This window comes from Podarcis erhardii, assembly GCF_964252035.2.
Source record: "Podarcis erhardii genome assembly, chromosome: 9".
In the NCBI taxonomy this organism is placed as follows: Eukaryota; Metazoa; Chordata; class Lepidosauria; order Squamata; family Lacertidae; genus Podarcis; species Podarcis erhardii.
In genome coordinates this window covers 38,451,951-38,479,837 of record NC_138512.1, presented here as the reverse complement: position 1 = coordinate 38,479,837, position 27,887 = coordinate 38,451,951, and the positions used below count along the sequence as shown (strand labels likewise).

At 41.5% G+C, this 27,887-nt stretch overlaps 2 protein-coding genes and 1 long non-coding RNA gene across 9 annotated transcripts in view; 2 read left to right on the top strand and 1 right to left on the bottom strand.

Annotated features, from left to right (window-relative positions):
• FNIP2 (folliculin interacting protein 2) overlaps window positions 1–19,812 on the top strand; it is a 47,416-nt gene extending 27,604 nt beyond the window's left edge. For all 4 annotated transcript variants that reach the window (XM_081875247.1, XM_081875248.1, XM_081875245.1 and 1 more), the window contains 11 exons: window positions 722–793; window positions 1,936–2,053; window positions 3,215–3,416; window positions 4,136–4,224; window positions 5,789–5,935; window positions 6,036–6,205; window positions 7,374–8,562; window positions 9,730–9,886; window positions 11,239–11,439; window positions 12,074–12,189; window positions 17,030–19,812. In XM_081875247.1, the coding sequence (XP_081731373.1) occupies window positions 722–793; window positions 1,936–2,053; window positions 3,215–3,416; window positions 4,136–4,224; window positions 5,789–5,935; window positions 6,036–6,205; window positions 7,374–8,562; window positions 9,730–9,886; window positions 11,239–11,439; window positions 12,074–12,189; window positions 17,030–17,108 (2,540 nt within the window). In that variant the 3' untranslated portion in view covers window positions 17,109–19,812. The remainder of the gene's footprint in view (window positions 1–721; window positions 794–1,935; window positions 2,054–3,214; window positions 3,417–4,135; window positions 4,225–5,788; window positions 5,936–6,035; window positions 6,206–7,373; window positions 8,563–9,729; window positions 9,887–11,238; window positions 11,440–12,073; window positions 12,190–17,029) is intronic.
• Window positions 7,454–27,887, bottom strand: part of SPMIP2 (sperm microtubule inner protein 2) — a 36,983-nt gene continuing 16,549 nt past the window's right edge. The window contains exons 4-7 of one of the 4 annotated variants that reach the window (XM_081875499.1): window positions 22,713–22,827; window positions 18,530–18,590; window positions 14,100–14,175; window positions 12,239–13,281 (exon numbers count right to left, since the gene is read on the bottom strand). In XM_081875499.1, the coding sequence (XP_081731625.1) occupies window positions 14,120–14,175; window positions 18,530–18,590; window positions 22,713–22,827 (232 nt within the window). In that variant the 3' untranslated portion in view covers window positions 12,239–13,281; window positions 14,100–14,119. Of the gene's footprint in view, window positions 7,577–12,238; window positions 13,282–14,099; window positions 14,176–17,444; window positions 17,749–18,529; window positions 18,591–22,712; window positions 22,828–27,887 lie in introns of those variants that run through there. The other 3 variants (XM_081875500.1, XM_081875501.1, XM_081875498.1) reach the window with 3 other exon arrangements.
• Window positions 25,346–27,887, top strand: part of LOC309349500 — a 41,997-nt gene continuing 39,455 nt past the window's right edge. Inside the window, exon 1 of the long non-coding RNA XR_014159977.1 lies at window positions 25,346–25,440. This is a non-coding gene — a long non-coding RNA (uncharacterized lncRNA). The remainder of the gene's footprint in view (window positions 25,441–27,887) is intronic.

The following is a 27,887-nucleotide window of genomic DNA, read 5'->3' as shown; positions in this document are numbered from 1 at the left end:
GTGGGTAAATTTCTGCAGCCTTGAGCCAGCTGTGGTCATGTACGCTGGAAGGTCCATGTTCTAAACTGCATGGAGAGCATACATTAGAAAAAGCTTCCTGTAGAAGTTCAGCCTGCTATGAAGGAAGGGTGTGGCAGCAGCAATAGCTGGCAGTAGGAGCAGGGAGGTCTCTCCCATTCTCTTCCCTACTGGTAATTGCAGTGAGGAGAATGCCTGAAGGGAGATTTTGTTATTTTCAAACTGAAAATATGTCCCTTCATTTCTCAGTGTCTTCAAAAGCATGAAAACCTCTATGGGGACTATAATTATAACACCATGTCAGCTATTAGGCAACTGTTTGCACAACAGTGCTAATGGCTATTTTCCTTCCAATCAGCGTTCTAACCTGATAACACTAACAAACTAGTTGAAGTCAGACTAGGATTTCAGACAAAAGACATACGATTTGTTGGGTCTCTGGACCGTAATAAAGATTGATTGACAAAAGACATACGTTGATAAACTTGCGGAATCAATAGTATGTTTGTTAAAGCAGACTTAACTAATTTTAAGCCTGCAATTGTGTCCTCCTTGCCCCCTCCTTGTCACTCTTGAGGCATTTGCTCTGGAGCTTTGAGAAATATCACTGTTGAATTGAAACTGCTGCTTGTGTGGCCCTGTTTTAAAAGCAGGTGAGAAATAGGATGCCTGTTAAATCTCCTCCGTTTTCCCCCCCTTTCAGCGCACAGCACACCTGTTGACATGCCTAGCAGGGGGCAGAATGAAGACAGAGACAGTGGCATCGCTCGATCAGGTATATCACTCCTCTCTGCTGTACCAACCAAACGTGGCAAAGAAATTTTTAGTGACATGTAAGCCACCAGTTCCAGATTTCATTACACTTGACATGGCACTCTTATGAACCCTGATACTGTGTTAAAAATGGAAATGTATGTTCATTAGTTTCTTATTCTAGGATTATTTGTAAAATCCATTTTCTGGTCTCTTTAAGGCCATTACTTCTGAATTATTCTTATTAATGTTATTGTTATTACCTGCCTCCCCAAAATAATTCTTGGTACTTAATGCTCATTTGACTTTTCCCCTGTGTAGTATCTTTATGATTTTCCTGTAGATTGTAAGCTTCTTTAACATTCCAGTTTGTTCTGCACAGTGTCTGGCACTCTGTTTTAGATTTAGACGTATTCTGTTATCTCTCCCTGTCCCCCAAGACTGCCCCTTGCAAAGGGGTGCCTGGGGTTGGTCCCATTGGCCCCTCCTGCATGTCTTCATTGCCATTCCTGCAGCATCCGCACCCCAAAATACACTGGGGCTGAATTTCTGCAGGAGGGAGCCTACTGTATTCAAGTAGGGCTGCCACACAATCTAGAAACCTGGTTGCATGCAACACTGTGTATGCAGAGTTCCACTTGCACAGGGCAACTTTCCCTTCCTTTCCTCTCCCCACATGTCCTCAAAATCTGCTCCAGAGGGTCCTCCATATCTCTGGGGAGAGGAGAGGAGGGAATAGTTTCATTGCCTAGCAGATGTCTGCTGCACTAGCAGAAAGGCAGCATCGGAGAAGACCCCTGGAGCAAGGGAAAACATATTAATCTATTTGCTTTTGAATTTGGGGATGTAGTTGCTACAAAGACTTTTATGTTTTGCCTATGGGAAGGGTAGGGGAGCTGCCTGTTCTCTTGCATTGCCACATCTTTAAGTAAGACAACTTTTGTTTCCTAAAATGTGTGACCCTACTGCGGAGGAGTTGTTATCGCTCTGTAACGGGGTTTCTGCATTTTCAGTGCTCTTAAGATGAAGCTGTGGGTCTCTCATTTCCTACCCCACCCCAAGAGAAGATGTCTTTAAAAGACCTGGGGGCGGGGAGCATGGTGCCAGGGGAAATCGCTATTGAAGGACCATTTTGGGTGATGCTTCTTTCTGCTTTCTTGCCAGCTTCTTTAAGTAGCCTCTTGATGACTCCTTTGCTGTCGCCAAGCTCTTCTAGCAGCTACCACCGCCGCTGGATACGAAGTCAAAGAACAAGTTTGGAAAACGGCATTACTCCTAGGTGGTAGGTTTCTAGGGCATATTCCTGGAATAGGATATTGTAGACTGTGGAAAGAGTCAGCATAGCACAAGCAGGCATCTGCTTGCGGAATCGGGCATCTCCTTCCCTCTGCATGCTCCCAAAATCTTATTTAGAGGACTGGGGGGCATTCTGGAGGAGGTTTGAGGGACTGGAGGGAGAATAGGAAAAACTGGAGAGAAGTCCAGTTGTGCAAATTGGTTTTAAAATTTATAGACTTTATTTTCCCCTCTGTCTTAAGTGCCTTGGAGACTTGCCACAATTATAAATCATCTGTAAAACTGGTTCAAAAGACTGCAGAGTTAAAAACAACAGCAATTGGATGCCACCAACAAAAAAGGCCTTTAAAAGCTTGCTTAGATCAAGTACATGCATAATAATTTTTAACGGCCTGGTGGACTTTGCTGGAGAGGGAGTTTCTCAGTGTGGTTGCTATAGTTTGGTACACCCTGTAATGTCCCTGTTAACAGTGGTGGCACCTCAACTAATACTTTTGGGGAGGGGAAATTGCATACATTACTTCAGTATTTGTATTTAAATTTTTTATGAGCCACCTTTTGAAGTTTTTAATTTTTTTCTAAAAAAGGAAAAAGGCAGGAACATAAAAGCCAGTGACAAAATCACACAAGCCCAGCAAAACAGAAAGTCTTTAGAGCCTACATCATTCTCTGAAGTGAAGGATAAGACAGATTTGGGGGTGGGGAATTCAAAAAATGTTGCACTACCACTGATACCTGAGAGCAGCCTGCTCACTTTTAAGCAGCCAATCTTGGTGCTCAGGCAGGACAATAAGGGTGTAGGCCAGGACTGGATAACCTGTTGCTCTCTAGGTGTTCTTGGACTCCAACTCCCATCAGGCCTAGCCAGCATGGCCAATAGCTGGGGATGATGTGAATTGTAGTCCAACATCTGGTGGCTCACAGGTTCCCCATTCTTGGTGTAGGCTTCAGTTAATATGGTCTCAAAATGGTTAAGGACTTAAAAAGTTAAAACCAGCACTCTATGCATACACACAGTCCTTGTTTTTAAACCCATTGCTAATATCAGTGCACTAGGGCATCAAACAAAAACCTCTTGATCATTGTTGATTTTTCTGAATGAGCACATAGCTGTGTTGTAATTTCCCCACTGCATTTTCTTTTTCAGGTCAACTGAAGAAACTTTCAGCATGGCAGATGAAAGCTGTGGCCTCAATCCTGCAATGGTTCGAAGGAAGAAAATTGCCATCAGTGTCATTTTCACCCTCCCGGAAAAAGAAGAGGCCCAGAGGGAATTCCAGGATTTCTTCTTCTCTCACTTCCCCTTATTTGAATCACACATGAGCAAGCTGAAGAGCGCCATTGAAATGGTAGAGCATGGAACACATCCATTCAATATTATTATTATTATTAACCATCTGGGAGGCAGGCTGGGCTAAGTGATGCTATGTCGGGGGCAGATCTCCAGGGAGTTGATGCCTGAGCTGGCAAAGTACAGCTTCTGCTTGAAATCTCAAGATCTTTTCCATGGTACCACACAAGCTCTGAAAGTTACATATCGTCTAACCTGACATGGACTTGGCAGATGAGCCTCTTGTAGCAAGACAGACAGAAACTTTCTTTGGGAAGAATGAGCAAATGATCTACAGCACTGATTCCTGTCTCTTTCCCTCGCCCCCAGCAACCAATTTTTTATTTAAATACTTTTTATTTGGTATCCATGAAATGTGATAGATTCTTCATGCACAGACCTTCAGGCATATTGCTCCTTGATCTCTCTTATCAGTCTCAAGAAGCCTTCTCCCCAGATGTTGTTGGACTACAAACCCCATCATCGCCAGCCAACATGTCCAGTGGTCAGGGATGATGGGAATTGTGGTTCCCGCCCTATCTGGAGATACCAAGAATTGAAACTGGGACCTTTTGCACGCAATGCATATGCTTCACCTCTGAACTAGAGCTGTTCCTCTATTCATTAGATTCCAGTGCTTGACTTTTCAAAGTTTTTTAGTAAACCTTTGAAATAATAATAATAATAACTTTTGCTTTTCTTTTTAAAAAAACCTATTATGATTGCTTTCTCTCCAAGGCCATGATTACCTGCAGAAAAATAGCAGAAACAAGCCAAAGAGTGCAAGTGTACATCAGCCGTGTCATGGATGCCCTGGGTGAATTCAGGTAAGTTAGTGGTCCATGGAAGGCAAGCAGTAGATTTGTACTTCTCCATAAAGGGCATCCAGGGCAGCTTTGTCCTTGTTGCACTAGTGTCCCTCTATTTCCCAGGTACACATGCCTTGCAGGTACAAAGGCACAGATTCACCTTTAACAAACAAACAAAAAGGTTGGCTCTGGTGATGGAGAAAGTGAAGCTACATTGTTTTTCTGTTTCTCTACCGAAAAAAAAGCCAAAGCTGATGCCTCTTTAATCATTTCTCCAGCTTTTCCATTGAGAAATAGGGGGAATGCAGCAGTGGTGAAACATCCCAGCATATGGGATTTGCATCCATTGTGTAATGTCAATAGAAGTTTGTTTCAAAAACTGCCATTTTTACCTGCGGCAGTCTGCTACCTAACTCTCCAAAAGAGGGCTGCGGTGACGTGCACATGAAGCAGAATGAGGTAGCAGAGTGAAATACGTCACTATAGGCTCCTTTCGCATTAAACCCTGTATTTAAAAACCTACTGAAGTTCATATATGCAATGCTCTGTCAGCAGTCGACTTTGCCACCTTGCTCCCACTTCATTCTGCTGTGTGTGTAGGCAAGGTCTACATTTTCAACTCATTTGAGGCTGTCATTTATGCAAATTAATTGAATGACTTCAGCTGCAGTGCTGTGGGCCCCCAGGAAGGTGTATCAGGGGACACCAATTGATGTAGGAGCTCCATCAGCACAACTGCAAAAGGAATGTGCTGGTAGAAGATCAGGAAACTGCTTGGAGCCACCGCCATGCATGCCTCCAAACCAGGGAGAGATTTAAACCATAGGAAGAAGATGAGGAGGAAATAAGTTTTAAGAGGAATAACACACATGCAAAATGGACAGCCAGGTGCAAGCATGCTCCTCTGCCCTCACTTCTCCTGGCACTATTTATCCTATAACTTTTTGCTTCATCCCAGAGAACAACCTTTCCCAGCTGTAGCCACTACGATTAGAAATTGGGCCATAAATCCTTTCAAATCATGTCCAGGATATGTTTTACCAGCAATCACAGATAGCTAATTACAAATGTCTGTGTCAACCTATTAACCTATGCTGTGATGCATATAAAATGTTGCCTGTGTTGAAATAAGGGGGAGATATTATCAAGTTTGAAAAGAATTAGTATTTGGATTTCACACTTCTCTGGTTTTGGTCACCTGACCATATCTCAGTTTATTATTTAGGCACCTGACTGAGGCCATGGCCATGACTGAGAGTGGGTGGAGAGGGATTATATAAAAGAGGATGTGAATTGTTCACAACATAAACCAGCCTTCACCAATCTGCCCCCCCCCCCCAGTCATCCCCAAACAGTACAACAGTGAATGCTTCAGACTGCTGGGCAGTAATCTGTCAACAGTCGCTGACCCCATATTTTCTGGGCCTACTGCAGCGGCGCTTGGGAAGCAAAACTAATAGTTTGGCTTTGTACACTTGAGATCATCTTCTTTGTTATGGAATAGAGGTTTTGCATTTTGAACAGCGTATACTGTTTTAGCTAACAGATCTCTCTTTGGGTCCCCCCCCCCTCTTTCTTACAGAATTACAATCTGGAATTTGTATTCAGTTCCAAGGATTGCAGAGCCTGTATGGCTAACCATGATGTCCGGCGCTTCTGAGAAGAACCAGTTGTGCCAACACTTTCTCAAGGAATTCACCATCTTGATAGAACAGACCAGCAAAAACCAGTAAGTCGTCGCTGTGACTTGCTTGCTTGATCTGCTCCCCTTCATAGGGACTGTAGGGTCATCGCCATATTTATCTTGTTTGTGGCTCTTTTCTCCACAGGTTCTTAGCGGCTCTCTTGACGGCCGTGCTGACCTATCACCTGGCTTGGGTCCCCACAGTGATGCCAATTGACCACCTTCCCATCAGGGCCTCCTCTGAGAAACGTGCCTCTCAGTCTGTGAACATGCTGGCAAAATCTCACCCTTACAATCCGCTCTGGGCACAGCTTGGTCAGTGTGAAACTTTAAAAACAAACCCAAGATGATCTTTTTTATAGGATAAGACTTAATCTGCACAGAAATGTCCTTGTGCACATGCATTTTAAAATTGTTTGTCATATTAGGCTGAGGAATAAATGGAGAATCATTAGAAAACTGCTTGATGTATGGTTGCACAGGGGATACGTTTTTGAAATAGCTCTATTATACTTACCAAAATCATGCTTTGAAGACGCACATATTTTATCAGCTATAGTGAACTCTTCATTCAGCATAAAAGCTTGCTCCTTGCAGCCAGATGTTGGTCAGGGCTAAGGGATTCTGTTGCCAATGGTTGAGATGCTGTTTTTTAAAAAGCGTGATGATGCCCTCTAGTGGTTACCGCATAAGCTACAGACTTACTTCTACTGGTACTTGTAATAAAGTGAAGGTGCAAGCAATGGATTTTTTGTTTTGTTGAGCAGCTTGCACTTTAATAGTCTCTAAATTTCGTGGTGTGTGTGTGTTTTTAATAGAGCTTCATGTTTTGTGAATTGCTGACACGATTTCTATAATGATAACTGGTTTTTGTTGACTCTCATCTGTTGCAGACCTGTAAAGTATGGATTGTCATAAATCATTTCATTTTACACTTCTGCATTTCTCCTGCGATAGGATATAAAAATGTAAATTGTACACCATTTAGCTTTTATAGGGGTCACATAATTCAGGTGTTCTTGGCACAGAAATTGTAATTGATTTTTAGCACGGCAAGAAAGATCTGCCTGCTAATGACTTGGGAAGAACCCTTTTTCAAAAAATAACTAATTATGTAGTACAAATAAAACTTGAGGGCATGATCTAGCCAGTGGTAAGCACTTTTAGGTCCCACTGATTTTCAATGGGAAGTTAACCATGTGTGTTTAATTCCTCCTATTGAAATCAATGAAATGTAAAATAGCTTCACTTGAACTAGATCGTGCCCTTGAGTTTTAATATGTCTCTTAGGCTAGAGCAATGATTATAATCATGTTTGATTCCTCAGTGCAAATTTTCATGGCACTTTTTGTAACTGGATGGATCTTTTTTTAAAAGCCACAAAACAAAACTGGATTGGATTAGACATGGGCCTGTTGTCTTATGGCCTTCTGGGTTAAAAGGCAGTACAAATCTCCATTTTTCTTCCTTGTGCTTTTTCCAGGTGATTTGTATGGTGCTATAGGCTCACCTGTCAGGATGACGAGGACTATAATTGTTGGAAAGCGTAAAGATTTGGTTCAACGCATCCTCTACATTCTTACGTATTTCTTACGGTGCTCTGAGCTGCAGGAGAATCACCTGACCCGGAGTGGGCAAGTTGGCAGAGGAGAGCAAGCCCTGAGTGGCGGCAAGATCTCAACAGCTCTAGAAAAGGGAGAAGTTGAGGATTCTGATTATGTAGTAGTCACTGTTAGAAACGAACCTGCTCTCATATCTCCCAGTTTGCCCCGGAGAACCGGGAGTGCTGCTGCTGTAGGAGAGAGCTGCTTTGAACCTGCCTGCTTGAAGCGGGAGCATGAAGGAATAAATGCTGGACAGAGTTCTGAACTGCCCTCTTGCTTGCCCAAAGCTGGCTCCTCCAAAGGACTTGTGGAGGAAGCTCAGAAGGGGAAAACGGTGGCTGGTTCAGAAGGTGTATCCAGGGGGTGTGCAAAATTAGAGGATTTAACAACAGGGATGAAGAACAACAACCAGTGTAACGCAGCAGGACAGCTGTTTTGCAGTGAAAGGGCTAGCCAGAGGTACCCTCAGTTGGAAAGAGTTACCTTCCAAATTGGAAGCTCCCCTTCACCCGTATCTGATTTAGAACCCACCCAAAAGGATCTGGATGAAACTGTAGGGATGCCGAGGAGCAAAAGCAAATCTCTGTGTTTCCTGTCAAGTCCAGTACATGCAACTGCCCAAGTCCAGCAGGAGAAATCTTACTTCTGTCTTAAACCACGTGCTAGGCAGAAAGCTTGTAAAACGCGACTACCAAGTGCTCTTCGGTTGTCATGCCATCCACCTGTCGCTTTTGAGAGCAAAGTCAAAACTGCAAAGCCAGGAAGACTGGGGGAAGGTGAAAGCACACACTGTGAAAACTTGGAAAGGGTTTCTCTTGACTGTGATTCAGGAAGTCCCGCTGATGTGCAGAGATCTGGCCAAGCCGTTATGGAGGATGTCCCCTGTGGGGATGCTGGAAGCAAACACCCCTTCAGAGTGGAAGAGAACATGCCTAGAAATGAGAGCTCTGACAGTGCCCTGGGAGAGAGCGACGATGAAGGTAGCACACTTATTCCAGATGGGCAATCTCTGAGCTCTGTCAACAGTAGGACAGAAGAACTTTCCGAAGTAGAACTTGCTTTGCCAAGGTAAAAATAAGTAAATATGACCAACTCTAAAGGTGTGACTCCTCAAGGGTTTGCTGCATTGTTCTAAGATAGCTCTTGAAAAATCTGAAGAAGGAACCTCTAGTCTGATATTTAGACCAACTTAAACCAAATGTTTTCATTATAAAGTAGTATTGACCCTATGCTGGGAAAGCCGAGACAACCTAGTATAGTGCAAATTGGGTTTTTTCCCCTATTATTACTTTTAGGCATAATACTTGCATCATAATTTTAAGGTTTTACAATAATAGGGACTGTTGTCAATTTAGTTCAATGGACTAAAAGGCTCAGTTTTTCTCTTTTTACAATATGTGAAAACAGCAAAGTCTTAGACTAGCATGAGCCTTCATGGGCAAGTGTCTACTTCACATGCTACATTATGCAGCCTTTCAGTCTTTACAAACAGGTGGTTTTTGTGAACTCGGCTACAACAGAGCACAAGTGATCCAATTTAAAAGTTAACAAGTATGTAACTCATTTTAACCAATAAAATAGGTGCTTTGCCTAGCTGTCAGTTTGGATAACTCATTAGGTGCACATTTATGAGATGTTAAGAGATAATGATCAGATGAATGGTTTCAAAATGCTTACATTAGTATTTAAAGCCCTAAAGGATTTGGGCTCCAGATATCTGAAAGATTGCCTCCATTCCTGCTGATCTTCCTGGGTGTTAAGATTATCAAAGAGAGGTCTCTCTTGGTAGTTCTGCAACCCTTAGAAGTGTGGGGAAAGGCAGCCTCTAAAATGTGGACCACCGTCCCACAGAGGTGCATCTAGTATCTTAATTGTGTGGTAAAGGGCAGGTAAGAAATGTTATAAATAAATGAGGCAATCATCAAATAACCGGATCGTCATGTCAAAGTTCCATAATTGAGGCTCCTGCTGGGGAAAAGATTTTGTGGTGCAGACAACGTTTGGGAACCATGGACTGACTGTGTGATTCAGAGCTGAGAATGATAGTAACTTTTTCCATGGTCATTTTTGATCATGAGCTGTAATCTTGCAAACAAATAAGGCAGTGTCATCATTCACATAGCATTGCAATCTGCCAATCTTACTGAAATAATTCCACTTTATTCCAATACCTTTTCACAAACTGGCCTTAGAAATGGCTGAGTACTAAGTGTGCAACCAATTCCTCTGTTTCAGATCCAACACAATCAGCAATCAAAGCGTAAAGCATTTTGGAAGGTCCCTTCTCGGTGGCTATTGTGCCTCCTATATGCCTGACCTGGTGTTGCATGGAATCAGTAACGATGAGCAGCTCAAGCAATGCCTATCAGCTGAATTGAGTCATGCAGTGAATGTAAGTCTGGACATACTTCTGAGCCTCTTGCTTGCAGCGAGACATAGAAGGCCAAGTGCTGGCAGTAGGAAATGTAAAAGTGGGATAGTTGTAGGTGGATCAGATCTGGCAGTATGCCAGAGAGAAAATGGAAAGTGCAGGGGAGCACCCTAATCTATATTTTCCTTCTATTAATAGAATTCTGATTTAAATTTTGGACCTCACTGTTGCAAGATGCATTAATGACCACTCACTTAAGTGGCCTTTAAAAGGGTTAGACCAATTCCACAAATGGCTACTATTCATTGCAGCTAAAATAGAACCTGTCTACCAAATGCCCTGAACAAACAGCGGAAGGTTGTAATCATTATGGCCTGCTTTGGGGCTTCTAGAAGTGCACAGCTGACCTCTAATTGGAAACAAATACTGGATTTAGATATACCTTAGTTTGCTACCTGCTGGACCCCTCATGGAGGAGACACACAAAGAAAGGGTGATCTCAGGGTCTGGGTAGGTGCAGATGGAGAGAGGCAGTCCTTGAGGTATTGCGGTGCTAGGCTGTTCCATTTGGATCTTGCCACACAGAATCCTTTTAATATCATTGACAGTTAAGCATAGAAAGTTGCCTTATACCAAGTCAAGATTATTTATCCATCAAGCCTGGTACTCGCCTACCCTACCTAGCAGTGGCTCATTAGAGGTCTCTGCCATCACCTACCTGAACTTTTTTTTAAACTGGAAATGCCAGGTGCTGTACACAAAACCTTCAGAGTGCAAGGCAGCCCCCAAAATGGGTTATGCCCCCAAAATGCATAGTACATCTTCCACACTGTGCCTGTTTGCCTTGAACAAAAACTGTGTACATACTCTGATGTCCATTCTGAGCTTTTGCATACATGGGACCACCTATTTATTTAAATGGAGGGAGTCCTGTCCATATGTGCACCTAATCTCTGCCCTGAAACTAACAGGGTTTTTGTGGACATGATTGCTAGGATAAGAAACTTTTTTTGTCTGAAAAGGCTATTGCATAACAAATATATATTAAGAAACCAAAACCTTTTTTCAATTAATTCAATATTTGACAATAGTTTACATATATCACTTGATCAATGCCATCCAAATTTATTATTTCAGTAGGCCACAAACATATTCTATTAAGAAGAACAAATGCTGCTAGCCATTTGTCATTAGAGATTGCAGTAAACTATGCTGAATGTAAACTTTCAATTTGTAAATTGAATATATGTATGTGAGATAGATAGAGATCTATATCTATCTATCTATCTATCTATCTATCTATCTATCTATCTATCTAAAAGGTAGACAGCAGTTTCAAACAGTTCCATTTACTTTCTTTTTCCTTTCTACAGCATCCAGTACTAGACGAGCCCATAGCAGAAGCTGTTTGCATTATTGCAGATACAGATAAATTGACAGTACAGGTGGCCACAAGCCAAAGAAAGATAACCGACAGCATGAAGTTGGGCAAGGATGTCCTGGTCTCCAGCCAAGTGTCGTCTTTATTACAATCCATTTTACAGCTTTACAAACTTAACCTTCCTGCTGACTTTGTAAGTCCGCGTTTACAAATGATTGCCTGCAGAAGGAATTGATTAACAGGGAAAGTGTGATGTGCAGCCAGTTTTTGCATTCCATAGACCACAACACTGACTTCTTTCAGACCTTGAAGGAAGACTGCATAGTGGAAATAGCGTCCCACCCCCCAGCATAACTGAATAGTCTAGGAATTCTCCTCTTTGGTAGCTGTTAGAGAATTAACTACTGCTCTTTAGGAGCCTTTCTTCTTTGGTGCAGACTTGTTTCTGTCCGTTGGCAGGCCATGTTTGCATCCTTTATTCCCTGTGATCTGAAGGCCCAAAGCAAAAGTGAGTTGCTTGCATTCTGTTTTTGTACCTCCCATCAGACTAGAGCGGGGAGGATGCTGAACACCACATACCATTTCTGGCATTCCTGATTATTAGCAATGCAACACCCCGATTCTTAGGGGCAACTATAGCAGTTACCCTATGGCGGGTCCAGACTGGCTAGACACCATCAGCCTAATCATAGAGGTGCTGAACTAAGCAGAACTTGGGTCTGGCCCCAGGAAGGATCAGTTCACGTTTGATGCATTTGTGTGTGGCATGGCTTTACCCTCTTATTCTATTGGATTGGATCACTGTGGGGTTTCATGTCTTTCTACAGTGCATTATGCATCTTGAGGATCGGCTACAGGAAATGTACCTCAAAAGCACGATGCTGTCTAAATATTTGCGAGGCCAAACGAGAGTCCATGTGAAAGAACTTGGAGTAGTATTGGGGTGAGTGTTGATGCTGGAGTTCCTTTTTAAAGTTATATATATATATATATAGTTTTTCCACCCCCACCATGCACTGAATATTCAGGATACTACTGTTTATTCCATTGTCACATTTTCTGTGAAAGACATGCCGAAGTGTGAAGTGTAGCTTGTGTGTGTTCCACTGAGCCATCTGGAAATCGAACCGAGCTGTTAAATGTAGGAAAATAGAATTATTTCTTGTCCTTCCTTCACGTCCTGAACAAAATGGAAGTTATAGAAAAGCGTCGGCAGCACAGGCAGGCGCCTCTTGGGCCACCTCACCCAGAATGCCTCACCCTGAAGAAGGACCCCTTTTTTCAGGCAGAGGGACAGCAAGTGCTGTTTCTGCTGCATTAACAGTCGCGTCAATACATTTAAAAAGTAAATGGAGGAGGGCAAGGAGGAAGGACAATGGTAGAAAGTCTTATTTTGGTCACCACCATGTTTTGCATAAGCACTGTAGATGAAAGTTGTGTTCAAGTCACTTTAGTGGTTTGTGTGGAATGGGTTAGGAAAGAATTCAGTAACCTATGTCGAGATGGAACGGGATGTCTCCTATGAAACATGCTGTGAGATGATGGCATGGCTGTAATCTTAATTGGATAACATATTATTGACTTCAAGCCATGGAACCCTCCTTTCTGAACAGCTCAAAAATAAAATAAAATAAAATAAGTGTGGGGGGAGAATCTTTAGCACTGCTCTAAGTGCATTCCTGAGATGGGGGGGCGGTATTTAAAGCCACCCTCTGAGGGTTACTAAAAACTGTCAGATGAGAAGCGACTCATTCAGGTATTCTTGGAGATCCTACTGTTCTGCACCTAGCTGTGCAAAAGACCTGGGATATAGGTTGTCACTTAGTGGCCATGGGCTGGAGCATTCCATGCAAATTAGAATGCTGTGTGATGTTCAGAGTTGCCCCTTCTCAACCTTGCAAAGAGGAACCTTGAGAGCGATAGTGTGGGCAAAAACTTGGCCGCAATTTAATTCCAATTGCTCATAGATTCTCAGGTGGTGCTGCATCCAGGAGTGCCTTTCTTTACCAGCTTAGTTCAGCAACTGTGCCAACTCCTGAAAGATAAGAGACCCAGCTACATAATTTAGGTCTTGTTGACTGCCAGACTAAATTACTGTAATGTGCTGTACATGGAACTGTCCTTGGAGACGATTCAGAAATTACAGCTGGTGCAGAATGCTGCTGCCTGTCTTATGGTATAAGTAGCTAAAAGATTTACATTGGTACTTAAATATCCACATTGGTTACTGGTATGTTTCTGAACCCAATTCAGCAGGCTGGTTGTGATCGCTACATGATCTGTGTCACAAGTATCTTAAAGAATGCCTTTTCCTATGTAAACCCCTCCAGGAACCTTAAGAACTACTCTGATCTCCTGTCTCTAGGGCCCTCCCAGTGTTTTGTGCTATATTCATTCCTAGTCAGAGAAGATGGGAGTTGTATCAGTCTCTTTCAATCTGTGTCCATTTCATGTGTATGTGTGCTCATAAATCTGTTCAGTTTCGTTTTTGCATTAATAGCAATTTCTTAAAAGTGTGCAAGAATTTTATTTAAATTCATATTTAATTGCAATATATGCATTTCTAAAGTTATTTTATCTTAAAATGTGCATGTGTTTTGCACAGCACAGTACATATTTTGAACCATGAAATGTATCACAAAATTTGGAAAAGCGTTCGTTCTGAATGATATTTATGATCCTATTTGTGTATTAAGGAGGTGGCAAATTGGGTTGGTTCACTTAAAAATGTTCACTGAAAGAATATCTCCTCTACCCTTGTCCCTGTTCATGGGCTTGCTGGTGGGAGTTCCTACAATATCTGAAGGTGTCACAGGTTCCCCATCTCTCCTTAGAGAATTAAGGTCAACTTACTAGAAGAAGAGCCTTTTCCCTCATAGTTCCAAACTTTTGGAATGCTCTCCTGTGCAATGGCTGTGTACAGTCTTCCCTTTGTAGAAAAGTAAGATATGCTTTCATTCCATTGTGAGTTTATGGTTCTTTCATAGTTTTCTCAATGCTTATATATTTATCCATTGGTATGGATTATTTGCAGCAGTCCCCCCCCCCAAAAGCTGCCCTTTGAACAGTTTTCTGCCATAAGGTTATCTTATAAATAATAATGTATTTGGTAAAGCATGTAAGGAATGCAAGTAAGTTAAAATCAAATATAGAGGAAGGAGACCATATCTATATCTATGTCTGAAGGCTACTGTGTGGTGAGTATAAAGATAAAATCACTCTGTAGTAAGCTGTCCCAGTTTTATAACATTGAAGGGTTGTTGCTTTTAGTCTATAAAGCACTGTCCATTATTTACAATAAATAAGGAGGTTCATGAGAAGCAGCACTATTTAGTTTGCCATCTAATGCTTTTAAAAAAGCACTTCTTAAAAAGTATATGATTAAAGCGTCAAATAATTCAGTCCTTAGTTCAGGAAATGTTTTTGTTTTAGTCTATAGAGCAGGGAAGTGCTGAACTTTCCCATCTCTCTGTTACTGTACCTGAATCAGAGACATTCACCAAATGGCCTTCCTAAAAGCACGCTGAATAATAGAATTAGAACATTTAACCTTGTTTCGGGGCCTTTTTGCAGGGTTGTGTTGCTAGAGCGCTGGGTCTTGTTACCGGGCCATCTATCACTACAACCTCTGCTTTTGCTATGTAATCCATATCTGCTCTCACGAGACCCTCCCTAATCCATACAGTTGCTTGGCTGCGCATAAGCATCGATTTTCCCTGCCCCCAACCTTGTCTTTCTTTAGATTCATTTTGCTCCTTTGCCAAAGTCATTCAAGAAAAGTCTAAGCGACTTTTGGGAAAACAGTATTTTCTCCTCTTGCTGGTAGGGTGATTCCTGAGACTATCATGTGCTACTTGGCTCATCAACTTGGAAATGGAAATGTGATGCGGAGCAGGGTAGAATTAACTTTTTTAATGACACTTTAATAATTTTTAAACTAAAGACAAAATACAAAAATAAAAATAATCAAACATACTGCTACAATAGGCTTTTGGACCAGTTGAAGTTTCCAAGTCATCTTCAAAGGCAGCCCCTTCTTGCTGAGGAAGTGAGTATAGGACTGTGGCCTTAGTTTCTCAAATATGACCATTCACCAGCATGTCTTTTCTGTCCCTCCTCCTACCCTGACCATATTGAAACTGGTCTGGAAGCTGCAGCATGCTACAAACAGGTGTTTGAGTGGAGCACCTTGATGTGCGCATATTACACCTCCGCTGAAGGAACTGTACTGGCTTCCAATCAACCACCATGTAAAGCCCTAAACAGTTTAGCACCAGGTTACCTGCAAGCCCACCTTGTGGCTTAGGGCCCTCGTATCTACGGGACCGCCTCTCCTGGTATGCCCCGCAGAGGACCTTAAGGTCCATGAATAACCATAGTTTAAAGGTCCCGGGCCCTAAGGAAGTCAGACTATCCTCCACCAGGTCCAGGGCCTTTTCAGTGATGGCTCCGGCCTAGTGGAATGCTCTGTCCCATGAGACTAGGGCCCTTCAGGATTTAACCTCCTTCCGTCGGGCCTGTAAGACGGAGCTATTCCGCCTGGCCTTTAATTTGAATTCAGCCTGATCTTTTGTTTCCCTTCCCTTCCCTCCCCCTCCCCTTTTATGAAGATCACCCGCTCTGGGATCCCACAGCTAATTCTCCCCTGGCCTCCTCGCTGGCCCAAGTAGTACCAATTCAGCCAGCTAGCCCTGGGGAGATTATCTAATTGATTTTTGATTTTTGAATTTATTGTTATTCATGTTTTTATACTGTATTTTATGCTGCTTTTATAATTAAGTGTTTTAAATTTGTTGTTAGCTGCCCTGAGCCTGGTTTTTGAACCGGGAAGGGCGGGGTATAAATAAAAATTTATTATTTTATTATTATTACCTGTCCCTCTATGGACTTTTAAATTCACTTGATCATGCGTTGAAATATTTTAGTTGATATTTTAGATTGTAAAATGCTATTTTATGTATTGATTTGTTTTACCTTGTGGGCTTATAGCCGAATAAAGTACCGTATTTTTCGCCCTATAGGACGCACTTTTTCCCCTCAAAAAATGAAGGGAAAATGTGTGTGCGTCCTATGGGGCGAATGCAGGCTTTCGCTGAAGCCTGGAGAGCGAGAGGGGTCGGTGCGCACAGACTCCTCTCGCTCTCCAGGCTTTGCGGACCTCTCCGCAAGCAGCGGGAGCGCTCCCGCCGCTTGCGGAGAGGTGCCTGCATGCCAAAGCCTGCGCGCGCTGAGCTCAGCGCGTCCAGGCTTCGCGGACCTCTCTGCAAGCGGCGGGAGCCAGCCCTGGGCTCCCATGGCTTGCAGAGAGCTGCCTGTTTGAGGACTGGGGTGGGGGAAGCTCGGGCCTGGGGGGGAAATAATTTTTTTCCCTTTATTTCCCCCCAAAAAAACTAGGTGCGCCTTATGGGACGGTGCGTCCTATAGGGCGAAAAATACGGTATTATCTATCTATCACTTGATCATCTGGAGAAATTTTGCTACAGAATAACACAGGGTAAAACAGGCATGTTTCTTCATTGCATTGTGGATGCTCTTTCCTCTGACAGTTGCCACAGACATCTTAGAGACATCTTTTTGCCCAGGCTTTCCATGACCTATAAAACTGGACCCTGTTATTACTGTATTTATCTGCTTTTATGTTGCATCTCTGGTTTTTATGTTGTATTTTAGCATCTCATTAGAGATTTCTAAATATTAAGTGGTTCAGAAATGCTTTTAATTAGATACTTCAATTCTCTGCTATAATTTACATATTGAAAAACATCCCTTTTTTTAATTTCTAGGATTGAATCCAACGATTTGCCACTGTTGGCTGCTATAGCGAGTACTCATTCTCCGTATGTTGCTCAGATACTCCTCTAAGCTGAAAACTTGAAGTCACAACTCCCTAGCAGAGTAAAGCAGATGGGATGCGTGTGTGCAGAAGAGAGCAAACATGAAGAGATGGGGGAACAGAGGACCACAGGTGACAGTTCATTCTGTCACTTTTCCTCTTCTGCATTTTATTTGGACGCTTACCAGCGGAATTTCAGTTTACATAATATAAAAGACATTCAGGGTTTTTATACTGTTTTTGGAGTAAACTAATCAAGAATGCATCCTTGTATTTTAATGGACAAAAGAATTAAACACTATTGGAGGATTCCCTACTTATACATAGTTTTCAGCCAAACAAAAAAAAAAAACCTCTAAGTATGGTTTCCTTACTATTGTTGTCTTGTTCTGATTTCCTACCCATCCAAATGGGGAGCAGTAAACAAATCTGTATGCACAGAAGCATTCCTGTGTTTGGATGGACAAGGTGATGAATTGGAGTACGTATGCATGCCCATTCTCTTTTGTTAGCTCATCAAACCTCCATGGAACAAGAAGTTGGAAGTCAGCTACCACAATCTTGTAGTGTGGCTGATTGGCTCTTAAAATGGACGAAGCAGCACGAGAGCGGCAGTGTTGTTTTTGGTTGTTCTTGGCGGAGACGGAAGTTTTGGATCCTGCATCACAGCTAGATGAAAATGGGAGAAAGTAGTAGTAATCTCCACTGCAAACTTACCTTGTTGCAAATGCCACATCTTGAATTTCCAGTTTTCTGGTCTTACAGGTTGAGCATCCTAACATATGTACAGCCAGCTCAAAAAAGCTCGTGTTTGAACCTTAAGAACCGATATGATAATGGGCATAGGTTTTTATCCATCCTAGTCCTGCTTGGATTAGAAACACTGAAATGAATGAAACTGTGTTCATTGCACTGAATCTACTTTGTGTAGGACTAGCATTAAAAGCACCCATTAGCATCAACTCTGGGTAGCTGGTTTTAAAACATAAACTCTTATCTGTTGCCCCGTGAATAAGAGATCTCTCTTCAGCACACTGCAGAAGCAGGATCAACTTCTTTAAGTGGACGGATGAAACACGCAGAAGAAATCTCAGAGAGGATATCGCGAGGGGAAGGTGGTCATGATAACAGTGACAGCAATTCATTATGATAATTCTCAAGTGTCTGAAGCGATCCCACAGAACGTTTTGCACTAGCCTCTTGGTGCCTTCCTCTTAATTCTAAAAGAGAAATGTATGTGGTTTTAAATGGGAAGTTAGTAACATGAGCTCTCTTTCAATTTTCTATGTTGCTATACAACTGTACACATAGGACCGTATTCGTCTTGGTTTCAAACCCTATACCCAGGGCTTTCTTAGAAGGTTCAGTATAAATCTTGTGACTTCATTTTAACTTCCAAGTTCTGCAGGTGACTGTGTGAAATTAGAGCAAGAAAGCAAAAACTACTTACAATTTTTTTGAAAGACTCCCGGTTGGCACATTGTGCAATCTCCCATGTTGGACTGAAAGTGCTAAATGGAAGTAGAAAGAAGTTTTGTCATATTTGGCAACTGACCCAAGCAGTGTTGGCAATTGGATGCAATGTTTGTCCAAATACCGATTTAATAATTTTCTTTTTCTGGGGCTTGTCAGATTTTCTATTTTGTCTCATTGCTTATTCATCCCTGCCAATACTTTCATGACAACACTTAATCATACGGTCATTCCTGTTTTAGAAGTTAGTAGTTATCCATAGCAGCATTATTCTGTTCCCTGCCTTTCTTTCTATTGCAAATTAGCTCAAAAAATCAATTTTCCTCTGAAACCTTCCCTTCCAAATGAATGAAGCCCAGTTTTTGACAGAGAAGACCACAAAGGCAAGGGTTAAAGATACCCTTCTTGTACTTAAATTATGGTCAAGGGATCAAATTAATTAACAACCCTTGCTTTTATCTCAGAATAAAATCATAATATACTTTTTTCCCCTTTAAAAGAACCATGCAGATCTTTAACAACTGTATCATTTTAGAAAAAGTAGCTTCATTCTATATTTAAGAAAATATAATGTGTTTTATCCTTCCGTTTTTAAAAAAACTACCTCAGTTGACAGAATTAAGCTGCCAGTAGGGGGCAACTTAAAAGTTGTACATGTCATGAATTTTCTGAAAGATTGTGCTGTAGCATTTGAGAGGGCAAAAACTGCACTGGTGATGCACTGCAATGGCTACCCTTTTATCATAAGCATGCTTTAGTTCTGATATTTTTAATAGTTTTTAAAGTAATGTGAATGTACCTGAAAGTGGCAATGAGAAAGGAATCTTGTCTGAAATCTTCAAGATTCCAAAACTTGTTATTTTTCATGCTGTATTAATAGTATTCTGCTGTCCTCCCCTCCAAACATGTCTACTTCTTTGTTTCCTAAGCAGGAGCAAACTTCTTCCGATTCGTATGGACCATATTTTAAGTGTAGCAAGCTTATATAATAAAGCATGTTACCTGGAACAGATGAAGTAACATATACCGTACTAGGAGAAGGGTGTGTGTGTGTGTGTGTGTGTGTGTGTGTAGCTGCAAGTATGTGTTCAGAGAGAGAAAAGCAAATAGTGTTTGGGTTTTTTTTATTGACTGGATTCTAATGTCAAACTGTGGAAGCTTCTTAATTTGGGCTGTAATTGTACAGTATCATTTGTCAATTTCTTTGTGGCATTGGTGCAATAAATTTTAGAAAACCACTTCATTAGTGGATTGCATAAATCTCTCTTTGACAATATTGTCTTTACTGAGACACATATTCAAAACCAAAAGAAACAGTTCGAAATATTATAATCAGGAGTTCATAGTCTGAGATGTTTAGCAAAATTTTGCAGAGGGGTCTTCGCACTTTACTAATTTCTAACAAATGGGAGTACAGTGGTACCTCGGATTACATATGCTTCAGGTTACAGACTCTGCTAACCCAGAAATAGTGCTTCAGGTTAAGAACTTTGCTTCAGGATAAGAACAGAAATCAGGCTCCGGCGGCGTGGCAGCAGCAGGAGAACCCATCAGCTAAAGTGGTCTTCAGGTTAAGAACAGTTTCAGGTTAAGAATGGTCCTCCGGAACAAATTAAGTACTTAACCCGAGGTACCACTGTACTCTGTCTTACAAAAAATTTCCTGAACATTCTGTAAACCTGAATCATGCAAAGGAAGTTAGTATTTATTAAGAAATATATCCTTGGCCAAGGCTTTTCTACATGTTCCTACTAGCTCTAGTTTCTTCTCAAGGGCCAGAAGCCGGAATGGTACTTGAGGATCTAGTTTCCTAGGCCACACCACTTCAAACTGCAGCTGGATCAAGTATTTTGAATATTGGCCCTCTGAAATATCTCTGTCCTGCCTGTGGAAAATTTTGCATGGAAAAAAGAGTTTGGTGAGGACATGGGAGAGGGCCTTCTCAATAGTTGCTGCCAGACTTCAGAGCTCCATTTCTAGAAAGGCTAGACTGGCTTCCCTCCTCACTGTCTTTCCGCCAGCTGCTGAAAACTCTTTTATTCTAGCAGGCTTGGGGGAACTGGCTGCTTCTAAAGAAAGGGCTTTTTAATAGTGTTGCGCTGTTTTTGCTACCTGCATTTTAATACATCTTTTTACATCATTTTAATTCTGTTATAGTTTAATTGCTTTTTAAGTTACCTTTTATATGTTTTTCGCTATCTGTGCTTTACTTGTGCTTCAGTTTTTGTGAGCCACCTCGAGTCCTAGTTCTGGGGGAAAGGTGGATTATTATTAATATTATTAGAATTTATATACCACCCAATATCTGCAGGTCTCAGAGTGATTCACAGAATAAAATCAGAATATAAAACCACAAAATACATAATCAAAATAATAACAACTCAGTAATACAAATTATCACATAGCCTTCTCACTGCTTTGTTATTCTTCTATGTGGAATGCTATTTTTTGTGTTTGTGTGTGTGACATTTAAATCCCTACCTCCAAAGTTTAAGTGGTACAGTCTAAAAAGGGTTGTACTATGTAGTTTCTGAACGTGCCCAGCTCTCAGACATTTTAATCTGAAAAAATCATGGTGTTCACACAGGTATCCAGGTGCATAACTACATGTGGCCTTCTAACTAAATTGTTTGGATTTTTCTTGGGGCAAACATTCTGCCACATCTTTTATCGGTCACCATCCGTTGCATGACTTATTCTGAGAATGCAGTTTAATACAACCTTGCAAGAGAACTCTCTGTGATCACCTACAGCAGCATGTACTATGGCCATTTGCCAAGTGAGCGTTGTTGTTTTTCTTTAAAGCAAAATTCAAAAACAAAATTATGGTGGGTAGATAAAATAGTGGTTTAAACATTAAAATCCTCTAAGCTTTGATGAGTACCATTTCAAAATAAATAAATCTAATTTATGCAATGACCCCTTACTTGCTTTTCAAACACGAGGTTATTTTAAACGCAGCGAGAGACAATCAAAATAGAAATGTCCTGATTGTCAGTCTTAGTTCACATAAAAGCAACTACTTGCAAGAATTACGGTTTAAGCTCAGAAATTCAAATAAATAAATAAAAGAGGTGTTGAGTGGGATCAGGTTTTTAGCTATTAATGCGTGTTTACTTTTATCCATGAAAGAAGATTGACTGAGTGGAACTAAAATATGCAAAATGGAATGGTTGTGTGTGTTGGTGGGGGAGGGCCTGATGGCTGATTGGATTGGCAAGCATGCAAAGTACAAAGCATTGACCTACTTCTAGTACCACACAAAATTAGCTTAATTACCACATGTTGGTAATCTGCATGCTGGCAAACTACCCTGTAAAACATGTCAAGTCATAGGCACTTGTCTCTCTTGCTGAGTCTCAGGACTGAGGAAGTGGTCTTATAAAAGCTAGCTGAAGGTAATGAATTGCATATAGCCAGGAATTCATCAAGGTCAAGACAGTACAAGGAAGCTTAGGAGAGACTGCCTGTCAAGTCTTTAAAAATAAATGTAATCTCAGCTAAATTGGATTTCTTGTATTCAGTGTTACAACAATCTGCCAAAAGTCCTTTAGACGGGGGGAGTCCTCTATGCTGACGCTAACAAGAAGTTCCTGTACCAAGAATAAACAGGCAGTCCTGTAATATAGTAACTAATTTAAGCAGGATGCATTTAAATGTGACACTTGTGGGATATCTTTGGGGAGAAGAAAAGGCTAAGGAATAAATGCTACACAAATCCGGAGTGGAGTCCCTAAGACTGTTGAATGGCGCCTTTTATGCCTCCTTGTGGCAACTGCTGCAGCCAAGCTGATGCCAAACATATTGCTCTACTTTTCTTTGGATAGTGAGGGGGTCTTGTTGTCTGGGCAGTCCAGCACCTCCATACACGCTGCCCAGGCTTGTGCCCTGGGGAGATCACTTTGGTGCTGCTAATACAGTGGTTTGACTTCACCCCTGGAAGCTCACTCCACTGTCTCTTGAGACAAGAAGGATGCCAACAACAACAATAGTGGAGTCCTATGCATATTTACACAGGAGTCAGTCTGGTTGATTTCAGATCTTGTTGTGGTGCATCCCTTCACCTCCATCTGGTTATTTTTAATTGAATGGTTTTAGGCATTTGTGCTACTTGTAGAACTCCCTATATGATAAGAGAAGAAACCTGTAACCAACCCTACCTCCATTTGATGAGGTGATGTTACTGATCCATCCAAGGTCATCATAGGAGGATGATAGTTTGGGTCGTCTGCCCAACCGAAGTATTGTGGATCAGGGGCAGGATACATCCTCAAACTACAGTTCAGAAAAAATGTCAGTACGCAAGAAAGAACATGCTAGAAACCTTTTGACATGGTACAATGCTGCTGGGTAGAAAATGTAGTTAAATAAAAATATAGATACTGAAACTGCATGGTACAATGACATCTGGGTCAAGGGAGGGTTGTTTTATTCCTTAATGCCTCTTTTAACATTTGCCCTGTCAAGTTTGCCTCACCTTTTAAAATGAATTCCAATTCTCACCACACAAACTGAGCACTGTCGGGGGACAGAAATCTCACCAATTCAAACCACTGCCTAGTGTAATTTATTTTCCTTTTAGATGCCATTAACAGCAGTGCTGCCTGGTAGCAATGGACTTGGGGTGATAAAAACCTTCCCATCCTCCATTTTGAAGCAGTGGAAAGCCAGCACATCAGATCATGTCACAGATGAGCGGAAAGAGGCCAGAAGTGTGTGAGAATGTCTCCCAAACATTTGGCATATTATACCAGGTTAAAGCTGAAGGTTCACATATTCTGTCCCAAACAGGCCTCTTGCCATCCCTGACCCTAATGAGAAATACTAGTGTTCAAGAATATTCCCTGGGAGAATTAGTTTTAGCTTACATACATGCCTTCAAAGAAGGCTGTGGGAACTGTAAAAGGTTTGAAGAGTATCCTAGGGTCACGTTCTTAAAACCCCATAATAAAGAACAAAAGCACTAATTCTGCCTTTTCAGAATAGTCCCGCTAGCTAACAAACTGGTCTAATGGCATAATGGCACTCTCTTTTAGCCACTTCATGAAGTAAATTCAGTGGAAATGTTCCTCTAGGCCTGTGCGATGTTTATATTGTATTTGTGCTATGGGATGCAATGGCATGGTATTAGGGCTATGGAGCAATATACTTCTTGTCCATTACGTCTATTGTTACAAGATCTCCAGTTATTAAAAGACCTCTGTGTCTATTCCAGGGATGGCCTGCTGACTGACTCGAGGGACTGGAACTGCCCTCCCGCAGGGGCTAAAGCACAGCAGTGGCCCTACCCAATTTCAATCAAAGCATGTGGTAAATTTTGACTGCACCCTTTATTATTAAGGAAGGTAATACTGATAGCATGGAAGGTGCCCACAACTGATATACTCTGTTCCAGACAGTTCTGCTCATTATCAATATGCGCATCCTGCACTTTACAACGTGCCAAGAAAAAACAAAAATTTGCAACGTGTAGACATTTAGGTAAATTAAGGAGGTTTGTGTCTATTTCTGGCATTCAGTTTCTGCTGTACTTCGCTCCTTTATTTCTTAAGAAATTTTAACTAGGTTTCACTCACTTTCAGGGGTACATTTCCAGTTTTAAAGACTAGAAGCATGCCTTTATGATTCTCAGGTGCTGAAACCTTTGCCTGGGCCTGAAATGACTCCATGCATTCTCTCCTACTGTTAAGTCAGGAACTGTCTCCTAGAATACCTCTTTGAGCTGACTGCTCTTCCTTCCTAAAAACCCCTCCTCAAAACTCACCTTTTCCAATAAGTTTTTTGGTGCAAGCCCCTATAATACTTGGACTTGAATGTGTGACAGATAATTTCACAAACAGCATTGTAGATTTATGACTGTAAATAGGTATATTAGTTACCTATTATGAAGTTGTACATATGCTGATATAGAAGTCCTCATGAGGAAATGTAAAAACTCCCCCTGGTTAAAAGCTGTTACAGCCTAACATTTTCATCACCATTGAACTATGGTTATTATTTGGGATGAATTGTAATACACACTAGAAAAAAATAGGTGTTGAATGGGGTAATAAAAGCTATTTAAACCAGGGATGGAGTCACTATTTCATGCAGTTTTTTGGGTTGTCTTTGTTTTTATTATGTATTTCATCTTTTTATATTTTTATTTTATGTTGTGAACCACCCTGAGATCTATGGTAATAGGGCAGTATACAAATTTAATAAACAAATTAAATATACAGTATACAAATTTAATAAACAGCAACAATAAATAATCCTTTGGATGGAATGTGAATACTGAGCAATGAGGGGTTCTGTCCTTCCCTACCCTCACAAATATCAGCTTCAAAGGAGGATTTTCCTCATGACTGCAGCAAGGGACAAAAAAATTAAATTTCCTTTACTCATGTGCTCCAATCTCCATAATTATCAAACCCCCTCCCTGCATATACTATTTGCTTTTTAAACAAAAACAAAGAAAGAAACCACCACTACACATTTGAAGTAAACGTAATGTGAAGATCAGGGCTGGCCCATGCCTGAGGCAAGGTGCGGTGACTGTCTCAGGGGGCTGAATCCACGGGCCACAGATCCGGCCTCCAAGGAATGTGGCACCAGCTGCTGCCGCAGTGGCAACAACAGCTGCAGCATTCTCCTTAGAAGCCAGATCTGACCCCCACAAGGCCGATGCTGCCACAGCGGCCTCTTAGCAAATAGGAAGCGCTACTGGTCTCTTGTTCCCACCCTTGTTCCTGGTGTAGATCTTTGTTCCTTCCCATTCCTGATATTGCTCTTCACTCACCCTTTCTTCCCTGCTAAGGGGAGGAAATGTCATTTTGTGGTTCTCCTCAGGTGCCAAAACGTCTTGGGCCAGCCCTGGTGAACATTACATGTAGGAAAGAGCATGAGGTAATAACCCCTCAGGACATGGTAAGAAATAATTATTGGTGGCTGTAGAAACTGACTCTCATTTGCCTTAAATCCAACTGGTGAATCTTCAAAGCAAAATACTAGCGAAGGTTTGGGGGACTTATAGCTTTCCGAGGCTTGTTAGGTATTAAAAATAAGCCATGTATAAGTGGGGTGTATATTGAAGACATTTATCTCCTGCAGCTAATCTTCGTCCTACTTCTGAAGGAGGGGAATGAAGGGAGAGCACACCATGCCCCAGTATGATGCTGACTAAAGTTATTTATCATTTAACGAGATGTTTAATGGGACTTATTAGGGGTGGGGATTGGCATTCTGTGTATGCATTTTATTTTTCTTTGCATCTGAGAAGCCCGACCTTGCACTCAGGTGCGGATCATCTGCAAAAGCTAAGGTTGCACTTTTGTGGCGTGTGTCTGTGTTAATGACTTCCTACGCTGACAAATGACATTTACGCTGCCCTAGACTGGGGTGGGCGGTTGTTTGCAGAGAAGGGATGTCTCAGTGCCATGGTGATGTCACAGGCACAATGCTGATTGCTACTTACGGATTCCAGCTGGGCTTCAAATTACTCTGAGGTAATGCAACCTAAGCAAATCCTATTTTCCTCTTCAAAGCAGCTTCCCAAAAGGGTTGGGGGTTGGGTGGGGGAAATAAGGCCTCTGCACCAGGGACTCCTAGGTAAAAATCCTGTCATGGTCAGAGAAGTTAATGGACTGGCAACTGCTTTTCATTTTTCTTCATTACTGCTCCTTAACTCGCTGCAATAGAAGTAGATAATCACAGCTGTTACGCTTGCATATTTCATTATCTGGTTCTGGCATTACAAAGGGTTGGGAGATAAAAATAAAAAAACCAAAACTTTATTGCTAAGTCCTGCTTGGAAAGGACTTTAATTACTACTGATGTTCTACTAACAGCATTAATGATTCCTATAAACTCCAGGTGGCTTGTTCTGCCAGGGGAAACTGAAAATAACTACTCTGTGTTTACATGACTAATAAATGCAGCATGGAGACATTCCTGTACTGTCCTTGCCACTGGTGGAGTTGGGATATCTCCATAATGCACATGCAAAGGGAGGTAAATAGTAATTATGGCAAAAAAACCTTTTTAGATAGGCCTATATTAAGTGGCTGTGTTAACATATTCACAGTAATCATATTTTCTGAGGACATTCCTCTGAATGTTTCAATTTCCTGCCTGTTTTGTAGCCTTTTATAGTGCTGTAGGAAAGTGTGTGTGTGTGTGTGTGTGTGTGTGTGTGTGTGTGTGTGTGTGTGTTACAAAATGAAACAAAAAGTTCTGCCAGTGTTACGGAAGTAGCAAAGGCAGCTGTTTTTTATTGTTAACAAACACCGTACTTCTTTTCTGTTTTACCTTAATTACATCAATGCTGTTAGCAATGTAGTCTGTGACAATTAATTGCCATCTTGTGTAACTTTAGAGCAGCTTTGCTCTTTTGGCGGCTTTTGGGAACATGAAAGGCGACAAAGGCCTTTGAAAAGCACTTACCTGTGTAGGTATTCCATGAAATGGAAACAATGTTGAAGGGAAGAAGGGCACACTATTTGTTTGTTAAACTACAGCTATTAATTTTACTATGGCCACAGGAGCGTGATCAGGACCGTGGTGTATGAGAAGTGGGGATTAGTCCTCCTTTGCCCACTGCAGTCCTACTGAAAAATTGCCCATCAAAGCTTTCCTCCCATGATAAATTTAAGCTCCCTTACACCATGAAACATACAATAGCACGTGGATGTAGCTGGTAGGTCTGAGATGTGCGGGAAAGTATTATGCCCCACCCCTTGTCATGCTCTCAGCTCTTGCTTCTATTTGCAGTTTTCCTTTTAATGCCACCTATTCAGTACCACGTGTCATTTGACCCTGAAATACTGTTACTCCCTGGAGCTATTCAGATGTAAACCAAACCATGTTTTTTTTTTTGGCATTCCAAGCAAGCATGAACTTCAGGCTTTTGTGTTTGCTCATTTTGAGATCGAACGCTTCTGATCGTGGTTAGCAGAAGCCATGGTTCTGCTCAAACCAGGATTGCATACTGCAGTGTGATCCTGGTTTTCAATCCTGATTTAAGTGCAAACCACCACCAACTTCATGTGATTGGTCAGGTGTGGAATCCCATCTTCAGCATTGGGCACTGCCCACACTTTGAAGTCTGTCTGTAGTAAAGAAGCCTATGTGCAAGATTTCAATCTCAGTGAGTGATGAAAGGGAAGGTACAAATCTGGCCCTAAATGTGCTTCTAAATGGGAGTGTACTACGTGTACTATTCAGCCCATTTGCAGAAGGAAAACAGAACGTTCTATTTGTCTCATTGCCTCTTCTTAAGCTGTTCAAAACATGAAATGCAGTAACACATTCTGATAGCAATTTTACAATAATGAATTAATGTGGATGACAAGCTC